This window comes from Salvelinus alpinus, chromosome 10 (assembly GCF_045679555.1).
Source record: "Salvelinus alpinus chromosome 10, SLU_Salpinus.1, whole genome shotgun sequence".
NCBI classification, from domain to species: domain Eukaryota; kingdom Metazoa; phylum Chordata; class Actinopteri; order Salmoniformes; family Salmonidae; genus Salvelinus; species Salvelinus alpinus.
In genome coordinates this window covers 37,232,119-37,249,081 of record NC_092095.1, presented here as the reverse complement: position 1 = coordinate 37,249,081, position 16,963 = coordinate 37,232,119, and the positions used below count along the sequence as shown (strand labels likewise).

General features: G+C 40.3%; 1 protein-coding gene across 2 annotated transcripts; it reads left to right on the top strand.

Annotated features, from left to right (window-relative positions):
- Positions 1-183: 183 nt before the first annotated feature.
- On the top strand, positions 184-16,831 carry cidea (cell death inducing DFFA like effector a). Of its 2 annotated transcripts, none has more exons than XM_071329143.1 (5): positions 184-400; positions 7,113-7,251; positions 9,625-9,771; positions 14,389-14,561; positions 15,833-16,831. In XM_071329143.1, exons 1-5 carry the CDS (start codon positions 396-398, stop codon positions 15,933-15,935), a joined length of 567 nt encoding a protein of 188 aa, XP_071185244.1. In that variant the 5' UTR covers positions 184-395; the 3' UTR covers positions 15,936-16,831. The 2 variants fall into 2 exon arrangements, with proteins under 2 accessions (XP_071185244.1, XP_071185243.1); XM_071329142.1 differs by lacking the exon at positions 184-400 and adding an exon at positions 688-990.
- Positions 16,832-16,963: the final 132 nt, after the last annotated feature.

The window sequence follows — 16,963 nt, the reverse complement described above, 5'->3', positions numbered from 1 at the left end:
CAGTGTTTGCTATGGAGATTGCATGGCTGTGTGCTCGATGTTATACACTTGTCAGCAACTGGTGTGGCTGAAATAGCCGAATCCACTAATTTGAAGAAATGTCCACATACTTTTGTGTATATAAAGTGTAGTTTCAGCCACTTGCGAATTTAACTAAAGTAGGCCTGCAAACGCTATTGGTGTGTCTGAGCCCTTACAGGCGCTACATGGTCAATCTGCTGTCTGCATTGGCTGTGCAGCATTTACGATGTTACGGCCTCTGCAGAGCAGTACAGTGCTGTTGTCAATGCAAGTGAGTTTTTGTTTATACAGGACCTCCCGCCCCACCTGTCGTCAACAAATCATGTCAATGAGGAGCCCTCTGCATTGTTACAAAATTTGAGAGGCGCACAGCAATGAGGTATGGCGCTAAATGTGGCCTTTGGAGGCTTTGAAATTGTGTTACGTTTTCCATATAGCGCCTCCGACCACATTTTTCAGATCAACCATACATTGTCTCTTAGCCTTGGTAATACATTACGCGCAAGCTGGGTGCCAGTGGTTTTCTAATTATTTATAGGCATCTCAGGCTATTGATATTTTTTGATTGATTCTAGGACAAGGTCTACCTGTATTTTTGGGGGGAATAATTAATTACGATGATGGAACAACTTGTGGCACATGGTATTGCTTTTGTCACTAACAAGCGACCAATCGCGTGAGGGGCAACCTTCTAAAAAGGCATCACTATTATTGTTGATCACCTGACGTAGAAGGCGTAAAGTGAACCCTCGGTAATTCGCTTCTGTTGGCAGGGCCAGTGACCACCGGTAGGACACAGGCGGGCAAGAGCCGGGAATAGCGCGACAACTTTCTTTTCTCATCTAGCCCAATTGATTTTCGATAGTCTTGCAAAAACAAGGATTGCACTTGATTTTAAACAATGGCTTCACTGTCTATCCATTCCAGTGTGGATTATGCTAAAAGCCTTCTCCCGGACTCTTGGGTGAGGTAAGGATAAACTACCCAGGTGTCATTTCATATCCCAGCATTATAGGTAGCCTATTTAGAGCTCCACTTACTAGCAGGGGAGAACCGGGACGAAAGTAACACTTTATTTTAATTTTATTTTTTGTCCTAATTACTCAGATCGATAGAAGTAACGACTCCATATGTTATGCCATATGTTATGAAAAACGGCTTAGTCTGTGTCCTCTACCATTAGCAACTGTAATTTCATTTTCTAGGGTAAAGTAAATATACATTGAACAGACCTATGCATAGTTAGTTCTGTAACTGCCGGCGGGCGAGAGTAGCAGAGCATTGTGACAGAAGTAAAAGCTGGCTGGAAGTGCATGCTGTTCTATATCAATATCGGTCTTATGTCCTGTTTGTAATGCTCGTTAGTTCATAAACTTGTTGAAAGATTCAGCCATAATTTCATGTTTGTTTCAATTGGTATAATTATGTTATAGGTTTGACATCAACATTTGAAGCATTGTAAATTAATCAACGTCAATGTTTAGCAAACAATATTTTGCCTTTCAATATTAATCTGACTAAAATGGAACACAGCTATATTAACCATAATTTCTCATCTCACTTTAATGGGAATGTCGTAGGATATGTTTTTCACAATTTACAATGCAATTTTCAATGTGTTTTTTTTGTACTTGCATTGCTCAACCACTTAACTTGGTGTAACATGGTCAGACTGGTCTGTTTTCTTTTTTAGGGGGGGGGGGGGGGGTGCAGGGAGTTAATCCTCCATTAGGAATGTCCTGATTTCACTGCGTAATATTAGTTTCTGTGTTTTCTGAAATGTTTTACTTTCGTCCCAGCTCTCCCCCATATCCCATGATCTAAAGACGCACCTGTGAAGCGTAGTCTACATAATTAAGATTTGCCAATTAGTCATGACCCTGTTGCGCGACAGACTGGTGGCGCGTTTAACAGGGGTATATTCATTACGCTGATTCTGTTGAAAAACAGTTTACTCAAAACAATGTTGAGTTCGGTTTTGTTGTTAAACAGAAGTTGCAGTTCAGTCGTGTCTCTTAAAAAAAAAAAAAAAAAATGCTGTATGGAAGAAGGCCACTGGTCTGTCTCGCACGGGGACATGACTCGTTGGCAAATCCTAATTATGTAGACTACGCTTCATAGGTGCGTCTTTAGATCATGCAGAATGGTATTTTCAAAGTTGAACGTTCAGATGTGTTATGTAGAGCAAACATGCCTATCCGACATGTAGAACAAGGAATCATGTCCACCCTAGTCATGTCATTTCCACAACTGAGTGTGGCCCTGCTCCAAATTAGTAAGACTTTTAAAACTCTTAAACTCAAACATCTGAACTTGAATAAAGTTATGATAATATAGACTGAAAGCAAAAGATGTCAAGTAATGTTAATACTTCTGTGATTTCATACTTCCTGTGGGTGTGCCCTTTGTCATACATTTCCACAGAGGTCTACCTCCCCTCTCCCCTCATTGGCAGTGTAATGATGTTACAATATGATATTGAATAGGACAGAAGTTTTTTTTTTATTAACGGATATTGTCAATAGTTATGTGATTAGGCATGAAACTCAATTCTTGATTAGCTGACACTGGGAGAATCTGTTCTTAACAACTCTAAAGCCTTGTTCACACTGGCAGTTTGAAGTGACAAAAATCCATGTTTTTCCTGTTCTTTTTCCTACTTTCTGAACATCCAAAAGGCACATGGAATCGGATATTACAAGCCACATTTCAAACCACCTTTGTAGGTGCTTTGAAATCAGATGCAAATCTGGTTGCTGGCCATATAATGTATTTGCCCTTAAGTGGTTTTTAGACTTATTTGGCATATCTTGCTTGCTTGCTAGCTACTATGTGGAAGCTCCTTAGAGGACCATCCTCAGTGAATTTCATAAATTTAAATTGTAAAACGTTTAAAGTTATCCTTTTTAGTTCAAACTATTACATATAATCACGTCACCAAATAACTGATTAAAACACTATTTTGCAAAGGTCTACAGTAGCCTCAACAGCACTCAGTAGGGTAGCACCATGGTGTAACAGCTAGCTGCTGTCCTCCCCTGGGTACATTGACTTCAATACAAAACCTAGAAGGCTCATGGTTCTCACCCCCTTCCTTAGACTTGCACAGTAATTATGACAACTTCCAGAGGATGTCCTCCAACCTATCAGAGCTCTTGCAGCATGAACTGACATGATGTCCCTCCATTCGAAGGATCAGAGAATTAATCTAGTACTGAAAGCATAAGCTACAGCTAGCTAGCACTGCAGTGCATAATGTGGTAAGTAGTTGACTCGAAGAGAGAAATAAAATAGTTAAAGTTTTGAACAAATGTATTTCTTCCAAAATGAAGGAGAAGCAAGAGAAATGGTGTCATTTTTTCCCCCCAGTTTCACTTACTTAGCAAATGCAGCTATCAAGTTTAGCTCACTGAAACAACCTGCTCAAACAGAAACAACCTGCTCAAACAGAGATTGCTATGTTAACTAGCTGGCTATGACTTTCCAAGTTAAATTGGTAATACCAAACTCTTTGCCACCGGGCCTGCCGGTGTAACAGCTTACTGACTGTACACTAATGTTACGGCATGATTGTAAAGGGTTTACTAACGTGTTAGTTATATTAACTATGCTGACTGACGTTACTTTAGCTAATATGGTGACAACGATGTAGGTTGTGTATAGTGGTTTGGCTTGGAAAGTATTTTTTTTTTGCCTGGTCACATACAGCTTATGCATTGAAGTCCACAAGCGAAGAAAATAAATACAACGTGGCTGTTATGAGAGTGAACTCTGTTTCCGCGTCATCAGGGGTGTCTTAATTCCACTGATTCTGTTAAAACGTTTCTCAATTGGAACAAAACAGGGATTAACATACCTGAATTTGGCCAATAGAAACTCATTTGCAACTGTTGGACTAATGATTACACCCTACATCAGCTAGATGCAGGCAAGAGTGTGCAAGGCAGTGTTGAATGTCACTGTCTGTCCATGTGTCACTCAAATTTGTCTCTTAACCTGTGCACCTACGTTGTAAACTTTCATTCATAGGCTTGGTTGTAGCAACCCCATGATGGGTATAGGGGAGAGTTTGAGTATCTTGTAGCCTAACCCTATCACTGTTACATTGAACTGGATGAATGTAATATGAATGAGTCATCCAATATATTGTAATAGAAATAAGGCCATGCTCATGAGAGATTGTCCTCCCTCATCTTAAACGTCACTGACCGCCACTGGTTGACATTTTAAGAACATGTGATAGGATAACTAGCTTGTTAATTGTTCACAAACAAATTATTGAATGTGCTAGAAACTGATAAACCTAACTAGCTAGTTGACTGCTGTGGCTAGCCAAAAAGGACTTGTTTTGAAAGTTGGATCATCTTAACTTTTTTTTTTTTTTTAAGCCTCAAAAGGATAACTTAAAGTTTTTCTTACACTATAATTTTGAACATTCAAAGCAACTGGGAAATGTCCATGGCAGCCATTGTCACCTTAGCTTGCTACATAACTTCTTTGGTGTTGCTTCTGCTTCCTGTCACTAATCAGCCTAGACCACTACACACACACACCTGTCATTACTATGAGAAATAGCATGGACATGTCAGCAAATGATTGTTCTCTGAACACACACCCGATTTGGTCACTTGTAACTTGCTATTTGGACAGTCATTATTCCAAAACAGGTTTTTTAAACTAGGCCTGCAGTGTGAGCAAGGCTTAAATGATTCAAGTTAAATCACGTTCATATAAACTAGTTTTCTTTAAAGTTCAATTTCAGTTCTGCACAACTGTCTGTCAGTTTGTTGACCAGCAATGAGGCTATTTAAATCAGGCCTGCAGTGTGAACAAGGCCGCTTGCTCTAGCCAACTTCCAATGTTAGCTTTCGTTTGAAACGCATATCTGAATAATTCAGATGTTATTCTTTGCATTTTTTAAAGAGTTCCACTTGCTCTATAATCTCATTTCATACTTATTAGAGGTCGACCGATTAATCGGCCTGGCCGATTTTTCAAGTTTTCATAACAATCGGCATTTTTGATGCTGTTTATGGCCGATTACATTGCATTCCACGAGGAGACTGTGGCAGGCTGACCACCTGTTACTTAAGTGCAGCAAGGAGCCAAGGTAAGTTGCTAGCTAGCATTAAACTTACATTATTAAAAAAATAATTCTTAACATAATCACTAGTTAACTACACATGGTTGATATTACTAGCTTGTCCTGCGTTGGATATAATCAATGCAGTGCCTGTTAATTTATCATCGAATCACAGCCTACTTTGCTAAACAGGTGATTTAACAAGTGCATTTGCGGAAAAAGCACTGTCGTTGCACCAATGTACCTAACCATTAACATCAATGCCTTTCTTAAAATCAATACACACATTTTTTTTACACCTGCATATTTAGTTAATATTGCCTGTTAACATGAATTTCTTTTAACTAGTGAAATTGTCAGTTCTCTTGCGTTCTGTGCAAGCAGTCGGGGTATATGCAGCAGTTTTGGCCGCCTGGCACTTTGCGAAATGTGTGAAGATCATTTCTTCCTAACAAAGACCGTAATTTGCCAGATTTTTACATAATTATGTCATAACATTGAAGGTTGTGCAATGTAACAGCAATATTTAGCAGTGGTGGGACCAAGTCAATGTTTTACAAGTCACAAGTCTTAGCCCCCAAGTCAAGACCAACAAGTGTCAAGTCTCAAGTCTTAAACTTTGTTTCGAGTCCTAAACAAGTCAATGTGCTCTTCACCAAATGTAATACCATTTCATATTTTTAACAAGCGAAATAGTATATTACATGTATGCAAATCATGAATGCTTTTAAAAGTATATTTATTATTTTCCAAATAAATTTTATATTTCCATGGAAATACATGGTTAGCCATGAGAAAGGTATCATCTTTTCAAGGGCTCCATCTGAAATCACCCGCCGACGTTCCTCTGCACTGCCATGCACAACTTTCTCTGCTGGCACGATTTGATTGGCTGCTGTCCGACTCAAACTGTAATCCATTAAATGAAGAGTTGATGCGCTGCACACTTAAGGGGGTTGGACGGGGTCGAGTCATAAGGCTCAAGTCACGAGTCATTGTTGTGAAAGACGAGTTGCAAGTCATCATATGTGACTCGAGTCCACACCTCTGATATTTAGACGAACCACCCGTTTGTTAAAATACAGAACAGTTCACTGAAAGAATAAACGTTTTTGTAATAATAGTTTCCAGATTTGACCATATTAATGACCAAAGGCTCGTATTTGTGTTTTTATTATAATTAAGTCTATGATTTGATAGAGTAATCTGACTGAGCGGTGGTAGGCAGCAGCAGGCTGGTAAGCATTCATTGAAACAGCACTTTCCTGCGTTTGCCAGCAGCTCTTCGCTGTGCTTCAAGCATTGCACTGTTTATGACTTCAAGCCTATCAACTCCCGAGATTAGGCTGGCAATATTATAGTGCTTATAAGAACATCCAATAGTCAAAGGTGTATGAAATACAAATGGTATAGAGAGAAATAGTCCTATAATAACTACAACCTAAAACTTCTTAACTGGGAATATTGAAGACTCATGTTAAAAGGAACCACCAGCTTTCATATGTTCTGTTTTTTTACATGGCACACTTTTACTTTATTCTCCAACAGTGTTTTTGCATTATTTAAACCAAGTGTTTCATTATTTACTTGAGACTAAATTGATTTTTTTAATGTATTAAGTTAAAATAAGTGTTCATTCAGTATTGTAATTGTTATTATTACATATATATTTATTGTTATATATATATTAATCGATATCGGCGTTGCAAAATCATAAATCGGTCTACCTCTAATACTTATTCTGCTGAGACCTGATGATCCTAATGCGACATTTGAGATGCTGTCTCCTCGCTGCGGCGATGTGGTAAAACAAGGCGGTAGACGTACAGTATGTTTCTCTGTAAGTCCAGCAGCTAGTATCACTCCACACTAAGAAGCTAGGCACAAAACGGTCTAAAAGTCTTAACTGGAGACATTACCTGTCCTGAACACAAATTGTGCTCTACTGAACACGACCTTGAACTGAACTAATTCTCCTTTTTTGTCCTTTTTGCTTCTATACTGACAGGTCAGTGTCAACTATCCAAACAAAAATCTCACGCCGGATCCTTCCCCCACCCCAGCCCCGTCCCTTCAGGCTCTGTACCCAGAGCCGAAGGCAGAGGAAAGGGGTAATGGCCGCCTCCCTGGATGACCTCCTAGACCAGGTAAATGCATACTCCTGGGCTACGTTCAGCAGGACAACGTTGTGGAGCGTTCAGATACAAATATATTTCGCAGAACAAACATACCTCTGACAAGTATAATAAGAAATCACTTAGCTATCTTAAGATGAATGCACCAACTGAAAGTCACCCTGGATAGGAGTGTCTGCTAAATGACTAAAATATGAATCTATTCAGCTCTGGATGTCATTTATATCTGCAACATTTGCATACTGTTTGTGCTGCTGGGGTATTCACAATTCTTGGCATTCAACATGTCAGTCTTTAAAAGTATTCAGAGAGCCATTTCATGGGGACAGAATTAGTCTCCAACACTTCCATCAACCACAACCCCACTAAATAATCGGTGTAAGATTTTTTTATTTTAATTAATGTCTATTTAGAGGAGGAACGTGAGGTGGAAATTCCTGCTAATGAGATGTCATCAAGGACAGGTTACATTACCTTGTGAAGTTAATATACACAAAATTGCAAGCACTGCTAGTAGACAGGCAACTCTGTAACCAAATGTTAAATCAAATGTGAACATTTCAACACATTTAATACACTCCTGGTTAACTGACCCTGTTAAGTTGATGCTGCTTGTTGCAATTGTTGAGTAACCTCACCCAAGAGACTCGTGGCCCGGAGTGCAGTGGAGTGAAATTTTACAGAATGTTCAGGGAATCATATGCAAGACATTTCTATCGGCAGAATGTTTTGCCCTCCTGAACGCAACCCAGTCCCATGTTGTGCAAATGACCTACAGTATGTGATTCACAAATGGATTTATAAACTCAGCAAAAGAAGCAACGTCCTCACTGTCAACTTAACATGTGTAAATATTTGTATGATCATAACAAGATTCAACAACTCAGACATAAACTGAACAAGTTCCACAGACATGGAATCATGTGTCCCTGAACAAAGGGGGGAGGGGGTCAAAAGTAACAGTCGGTATCTGGTGTGGCCACCAGCTGCATTAAGTACTGTAGTGCATCTCCTCATGGACTTCACCAGGTTTGCCAATTCTTGCTGTGAGATGTTACCCCACTCTTCCACCAAGGCACCTGCAAGTTCCCAGAGATTTCTGGGGGTAATGGCCCTAGCCCTCACCCTCCGATCCAACAGGTCCCAGATGTGCTCAATTGGATTGAAATCTGGGCTCTTCGCTGGCCATGGCAGAACACTGACATTCCTGTCTTGCAGGAAATCACTCACAGAATGAGCAGTATGGCTGGTGACATTGTCATGCTGGAGGGTCATGTCAGGATGAGCCTGGAGGAAGGGTACCGCATGAGGGAGGAGGATGTCTTCCCTGTAACGCACAGTGTTGATTTGACTGCAATGGCGACAAGCTCAGTCCGATGATGCTGTGACACACCGCCCCAGACCATGACGGACCCTCTACCTCTAAATCGATCTCGCTCCAGAGTACAGGCCTTGGTGTAATGCTCATTCCTTCGACGATAAACGTGAATCCGACCATCACCCCTGGTGAGACAAAACCGCGACTCATCAGTGAATAGCACTTTTTGCCAATCCTGTCTGGTCCAGCGACGGTGTGTTTGTGCCCATAGGTGACGTTGTTGCCGGTGATGTCTGAGGACCTGCCTTACAGCAGGCCTACAAGCCCTCTCAGCCTATTGTGGACAGTTTGAGCACTGATGGAGGGATTGTGGGTTCCTGGTGTAACTCGGGCAGTTGTTGCCATCCTGTGATGTTCGGATGTACCGATCCTGTGCATGTGGTGTTACATGTGGTCTGCCACAGCGAGGACGATCAGCTGTCTGTCCTGTCTCCCTGTTGCGCTGTTTAAGGCGTCTCACAGTATGGACATGGCAATTTATTGCCCTGGCCACATCTGCGGTCCTCATTCTTCCTTGCGGCATGCCTAAGGCACGTTCACGCAGATGAGCAGGGACCTTGGGCATCTTTCTTTGTGTTTTTCAGAGTCCGTAGAAAGGCCTTTTTAGTGTCGTAAGTTTTCATAACTGTGACCTTAATTGCTTACCGTCTGTAAGCTGTTTGTCTTAACGACCGTTCCACAGGTGCATGTTCATTAATTGTTTATGGTTCATTGAACAAGCACAGAAAACAGTGTTTAAACCCTTTACAATGAAGATCTGAAGTTATTTGGATTTTTACGAATTCTCTTTTGAAAGACAGGGTCCTGAAAAAGGGATGTTTCTTTTTTTTATTTGCTAAGTTTAGTATGGTTGATCTTCCAAGGATGGTCACCTGGCATGTCATCCGTAAAAGTGCAGTTCTCCACAAACACAATGTTAAAATTGTTGATTCAACGAAATAGCATGTGAAACTTTTAGCATGTGAAAATCACATGATAGTGTGTGCTATGACACCGGTCCTCCCCAGACAGCAAGTGCCTTCCTGTTGACATGCCAGTTCCTCATCCTGGTGCTAGAGGAAGATGGGACAATGGTGGACTCTGAGGCCTTCTTCCAGTCCCTGCCTGCCAATACTCCAGTCATGGTCCTGCAGAAGGGAGAGATGTGGACTCGGGTACGTATACATGCATACAGTTAAAGTTGGAAGTTCACATACACCTTAGCCAAATACATTTAAACTCAGTTTTCACAATTCCTGACAATTAATTCACGTAAAAATTTCCTGTCTTAGGTCAGTTAGGATCACCACTTTATTTTAAGAATGTGAAATGTCAGAATAATAGTAGATATTTATTTAGGCTTTTCTTTCATCACATTCCCAGTGGGTCTGACGTTTACATACGTTAATTACTATTTGGTAGCATTGCTTTTAAATTGTTTAACTTGGGTCAAATGTTTCGGGTAGCTTTCTACAAGCTTCCCACAATAAATTGTGTACATTTTGGCCAATTCCTCCTAACAGAGCTTTTGCAACTGAGTCAGGTTTGTAGGCCTCCTTGCTTGCACACGCTTTTTCAGTTCTACCCACAAGTTTTCTATGGGATTTGAGGTCAGGGCTTTGTTATCCTTAAGCCATTTTGCGACAACTTTGGAAGTATGCTTGGGGTCATTGTCCATTTGGAAGACCCATTTGCGACCAAGCTTTAACTTCCTGACTGATGTCTTGAGATGTTACTTCAATATATCCACATTTTCCTCCTCATGATGCCATCTATTTTGTGAAGTGCACCAGTCCCTCCTGCAGCAAAGCACCCCCACAACATGATGCTGCCACCTCTGTGCTTCACGGTTGGGATGGTGTTCTCCGGCTTGTAAGCCTCCCTTTTTCCTCCAAACATAACTATGGTCGTTATGGCCAAACAGTTCTATTTTTGTTTCATCAGACCAGAGAACATTTCTCAAAAGTACAGTATTTGTCCCCATGTGCAGTTGCAAATTGTAGTCTGGCTTTTTTATGGTGGTTTAGGAGCGGTGGCTTCTTCCTTGCTGAGTAGCTTTTCATGTTATGTCGATATAGGACTCGTTTTACTGTGGATATAGATACTTTTGTACCTGTTTCCTCCAGCTTCACAAGGTCCTTTGCTGTTCTGGGATTGATCTGCACTTTTTGAACCAAAGGACGTTCATCTCTAGGAGACAGAACGCGTCTCCTTCCTGAGCGGTGTGACGGCTGTGTGGTCCCATTGTGTTTATACTTGCGTACTATTGTTTGTACAGATTAACGTGGCATTTGGAAATTGCTCCGAAGGATGAAGCCAACTTGTGGAGGTCTACAATTTTTTTTCTGAGGTCTTGGCTGATTTCTTTTGATTTTCCCATGATGTCAAGCAAAGAGGCACGGAGTTTGAAGGTGGCCCTTGAAATGCATCCACAGGTACACCAATTGACTCGAATGATGTCAATTAGTGTATCAGAAGCTTCTAAAGCCATGACATTTTCTGGAATTTAAGCTATTTAAAGGCACAGTCAACTTAGTGTATGTAAACTTCTGACCCAATGGAATTGTGATACAGTGAATTATAATTGAAATAATGTCTGTAAACAATTGTTAGAAAAATTACTTCTGTCATGCACAAAGTAGATGTCCTAACCGACTTGCCAAAACTACAGTTTGTTAACAAGAAATGTGTGGAGTGGTTGACAAACGAGTTTTAATGACTCCAACCTAAGTGTATGTAAACTTCTGACTTCAACTGTACATACATACAGTCAGGTCCATAAGTATTTGGACAGTGACACAATTTGCATAATTTTGTCGATTTGAAAATAAACAATCAAGATGTGCTTTAAGTGTAGACTTTCATTAGTTTAGGGGTTTTGTCAATTATTGTATTAACCATGTAGGAATTACAACCATTTTTATACATGTCCCCCCAATTTTAGGGGCTCAAAAGTAATTGGACAATCATACATTTTAAATGAGTTTTAATACTTGGTTCTAAATCCTTTGTCAATGACTGCCTGAACTCTGGAACCCATAGACATCACCAGATGCTGGCTTTCTGCCCTGGTGATTCTATGCCAGGCCTTTATTGCAGGTGTCTTCAGTTCCTGCTTGTTCTTGGGGCGTTTTGCCTTCTGCAAGTGAAATGCATGCTCAATTGGATTCACATCAGGTGATTGACTTGGCCAATGCAGAACATTGCACTTCTTTGCCTTAACGTTTTGGGTTGCTTTCGCAGTATGCTTCGGGTCATTGTCCAGCTGCACTGTGAAGAGCCGTCCAATGAGTTGTGAAGCATTTGGCTGAATCTGAGCAGATAATATAGCCCTGAACACTTCAGAATTCACCCTGCTGCTTTTGTCTGCAGTCACATCAATAAATACAAGGGAACCAGTTCCATTGGCAGCCATACATGCCCACGCCATAACACTACCTCCACCATGCTTCACAGATGCGGTGGTACGCTTCGGATCATGAGCAGTTCCTTCCCTTCTCCATACTCTTCTCTTCCTTTCATTCTGGTTACAAGTTGATCTTTGTCTCATCTGTCCATACGATGTTCCAGAACTGTACAGGCTTTTTAAGATATTTTTTGGCAATCTCTAATCTGGTCTTCCTGTATTTGAGGATAACCAATGGTTTACATCTTGTGGTAAACTCCCTGTATTTATTCTGGGGAAGTCTTCTCTTGATTGTTGACTTTGACACATACGCCTACGTCCTTGAGGGTGTTCTTGATCTAGCCAACTGTTGTGAAGGGGTTTTTCTTCACCAGGGAAACCATTTCTGTCATCCACCACAGTTTTCCGTGGTCTTCCGAGCCGTTTGGTTTTCCTGAGCTCACCAGTGTGTTTCTTTTTAAGAATGTACCAAATAGTTGATTTGGCCACACCTAATGTATTTGCTATTTCTGATTGGTTTGTTTCGATTCTTTTTTTGCCTAATGATGGCTTGCTTCACTGGCAGTGACAGCTCTTTGGACTTCATATTATGGGGTTGACAGCAACCGATTTCAAATGCCATACTTGAAATGAACTCTAGACCTTTTATCTGCTCATTTGTAAATTAACTAATGAGGGAATAACACACACCTGGCCATGGAACAGCTGAGCAGCCAATTGTCCAATTACTTTTGGTCCCTTAAAAAGGCTGTAATTCCTACACTGTTCACCTGATTTGGATGTAAATACCCTCAAATTAAACCTGAAAGTCAGTCATTATTTCATGTCAACTCCCATATGCTGTTGTAGACGGCTAAAATAACAATGTCCAAATATTTATTGACCTGACTGTACATTCACACAGAAGTTAACTTTTTTGTGCTAGGCATACTGTTGCTTTGGGAAAAAGCATTAGAAGATCATTATCTGCTGCAACTTCATGAGGGCTGGCCATGTCGTACTTCTCTGTTGTAGGACTGACTTTTACCATTTTTGGATGTCACATTTCCCAATTGTGGAGACTTGCTGTATTATCACACACCACAAGAGGGCCACACTTTCACATCAAACAGGGATCTCCAAGTAGCTCTCTGGAACCAGAGTTGGAGATCCCTGGTTTGATGTGAAAGTGTGGCCCTCCTTGTTTTTAGAAATGTTTACAAATGAAAAGCTGAAATGTCTTGATTTAATAATAAGTAGTCAACCCTTTTTTGTTATGGCAAGCCTAAATAAGTTCAGGAGTGAATGTGCTTAATAAGTTGCTAAATAATACTAACCTAATTGAGAGTGAAAAGGAAGCCTGTACAGAATAAAATATTCCAAAACATGCATGCTGTTTGCAATAAGGCACTGAAATAATACTGCAAAGAAATGAACTTTTTGTCCTGGCTACAAAGGTGTTGTATTTGCCCCTAACAAAACAATCACTGAGTTCCACTCTTGTTTTCTTGCATGGTGGTGGCTGCATCATGTTATGGGTATGCTTGTCATCGGCAAGACTAGTGAGTTTTTTCAAATAAAAATAAACCGAATAGAGCTAAGTACAGTCAAAATCCTAGAGAAACTTGGTTCTGTCTGCTTTCCAACACACTGGGAGACAAATTCACCTTTCAGCAGGACAATTACCTAAAACAAGGCTAAATATACACTAAACAAAAAATGTGAACGCAACATGTAAAGTGTTGGTCACATGTTTCATGAGCTGAAATAAAAGATCCTGGAAATGTAAAATTCTCTACCATAAGGTGAATGTTTTAGAATTTATCAGTAACTCCAACCGGCCTCACAACCACAGGACACGTGTGTGTGGACGAGTGGTTTGCTATGTCAACGTTGAGAACACGGTGTACCCCATGGTGGGGTTATGGTATGGGCGGAGTTACAGTTTTGAATTAAATCGTCTTAGATCTATGGCAGTAATTGAAAATGGCTGTCTAGCAATGATCAACAACCAACTTGACAGAGCTTGATGAATTTTTAAAAGAATAATTGGCAAATATTGTACAATCCAGGTGTGCAAAGCTCTTTGAGACTTACCCAGAAAGACTCACAGCTGTAATCGCTGCCTAAGGTGTTCTCTTGACTCCGGGGGTTGAATACTTATCTAATTTTTTTTTTTGCATCTTTCAGAGTATTTTGTGTGATTGTTGACACAATTGCACATTTTAATCCCACTTTGTAAAATAACACATTTTGGAAAAAGTCAAGGCGTGAATACTTTCTGAATGCACTGTATGTCTAAATCATGCCTTGGTTAGAGGGACGCATGAACCAGAAGTATAACTCACCTAGCTTGACAGATTTGAATAGCCCTGTCTTAGACTGACCTTTGTCCATTCTTGTGCAGGTCCTCCCAAGTGCCAGCCAGCCCAAGAGAAATGGAATCGGTAAATTGAGTCTTGACCTGTACAAGTTGAACCCCAAGGACTTCATCGGTTGTCTAACCATCAAAGCGACTCTTTATGAAATCTACACACTGTCATACGACATTCAATGCACCAGGGCCAAGGGTATCTTGAAGTGAGTACCATCTCTCAAGGGGAAATTATTGGGGGCTGTGGGGTCTTTAAATGTCAGGTAAAGTAGACTGATTTATAGAACCAATCAAAAGTTTGGACACCTGCTCATTCAAGGATTTTTCTTTATTTTATTTTTTATTTTTTTTACATTGTATAATAATAGTGAAGACTTCAATGATGAAATACCACATATGGAATCATGTAGTTGCCAAAAAAGTGTTAAAGAAATTGCATTCTCAACCAGCTTCCCCTGGAATGCTTTTCCAACAGTCTTGAAGGAAATCCCACATGCTGAGCACTTGTTAGCTGCTTTTCCTTCACTCTGCAGTCCAACTCATCCCAAACCATCTCAATTCGGTTGAGGTCGGGTGATTGCGGAGGCCAGATCATCTGTCATTTCTCTTTGCTTATTTGAGCTGTTCTTGCCATAATATGGACTTGGTCTTTTACCAAATAAGGCTATATTCTGTATACCACCTCTACCCTGTCACAACACAACTGATTGGCTCAAACGCATTAAGAAGGAAAGAAATTCCACAAATTAACTACCTCATGAACCTGGATGAGATAATGTCAACAGTGTGCAAAGCTGTCAAGGCAAAGAATGGCTACTTTGAAGAATCTGAAATATAAAAAATATATTTTGATATAACACTTTTGGTTACTACATGATTCCATATGTGTTATTTCATAGTTTTGATGTCTTCACTATTGTACAATGTAGAAAATAGCAAAAATAAAGAAACCCTTGAATGAGTAGGTGTCAAATCCTTTGACTGGTACTGTACATTTATATAGGCACTAGTCAAAATGTAAAATATTTTAGGAGAGAAATATTCAGTCGGCAGGTCATTGTGTCCTCTTGTGTTTTTGTTCATTCATTCCCACTGGGCACGGACATCAGTTAAACATCTAGTTCTGATTTACATTTAATCACGTTGGCAACTAATGTGAAACCAACAACAAATTGAACCATGTCATTGGACTAAAGTTAAAACATTTAAATTCCTTTGCCAATTTTTTCCATGTTTCAACGTCATCAGATGGGGCAATTGTTGGTGTTTAAATGACATAGAAACAATGTTCATTCTACCAGTTTTTGTGTCCAGTGGGTTGGCTGCAAGGATCTCTGAAGATTCCACCTGTTTTTTTTTTAACATGAACAAGTTGGGGCTTACAAATGGGTCTTCACTGAACAAGTTCTGAGATATCAGAATATGTTCTTTGACTGTTTTAGGAAGTTTTCAGCTCTGCCTTTCGCATTCTCTTTAGATCTCTTCTGCGTTGTCTGACGTATGTGGCGAGAGTGGCGGGGCAGCTGCTGCTTTGTGGTTCCTCACACATACTGCAGTACTTTGGGGATGATGACTACTAGGACATGACCAAAGTCCAAGGCCCTGTTTGAGCTCTTTAAAATGAACCAGGTGAAAAGTGTCCAGGGCCTCCTGAATGCCATTTGTCTCACTAAGTAACTAGGGAAATTCCTTCATGAGATGCTGTAGGCCTTGTTACCGGCTGGTTTCGTTGAGCCATTGCAAATGTATGTAAAACAATGTTGATACATATCAAATAAAAGCACTGCCATGCTGGAGGACGTAAATACAATATGCACATTTTTACTATGGGCAACATATTCCAACTTGCATGTCTAGTTGGGATGATGTGACCATGTGTGATTTTGTTGATTTTTAAAGTCATTAAAAAAAGCTAAATATCAATGTTCTTAAACTATCCCTTAATCTGAATGGCCCCATTGTGTCGTATGTTTTTAAAGAGAAAAGCATGCCTGAAATGTTGCTTGGATTGACTTGATGGTGACTGTTTTTAGTGATTCCATTCCCCATCAGAATAGCAATCTACTAGGGTGAATCAAGTATTTCCTCTCCATGCATCTTCTCAAATTGCATTGGAGGAGATCACCTAAGATCTTGTCCTCCAATGAGTTTTAAGGATGTGAGGAATCGAGCAAAGACTTTATGGCCCAACGCTAGGTAGCCTTGGAATAGCTGACTCAAATCTGTCATTGTGCCCTTGAGCAAGGCCCTAATTGTGCCTGTAAGTCCCTCTGGATAAGAGCATCCGCTAAATGACTAAAATGGGGTTTACTCCAGGACCAATTGAAGGCCCAACTGTCTGGGACTGTGCATTGTCTAAGTACAAAGAAGTTCAATTTGGAAGCACTCTGAAACTAAAATGTCACTGAATATTTGCCCTGTCTGTCAAATCTATAAATAAAGGTTTTTGTAAAAAGTCTCATCTGACTTGATACGAGCTATTAGTTTGTCAATGATTGTACATGTTCTGTGGATGATGTCAAATACATAGACATTGGGGCTCCTACGCTTCAGTCAGAGCCTAGCTGCAGTCATTTTGCAGACTGCCATGATTTCCTTTGTTGGCCTT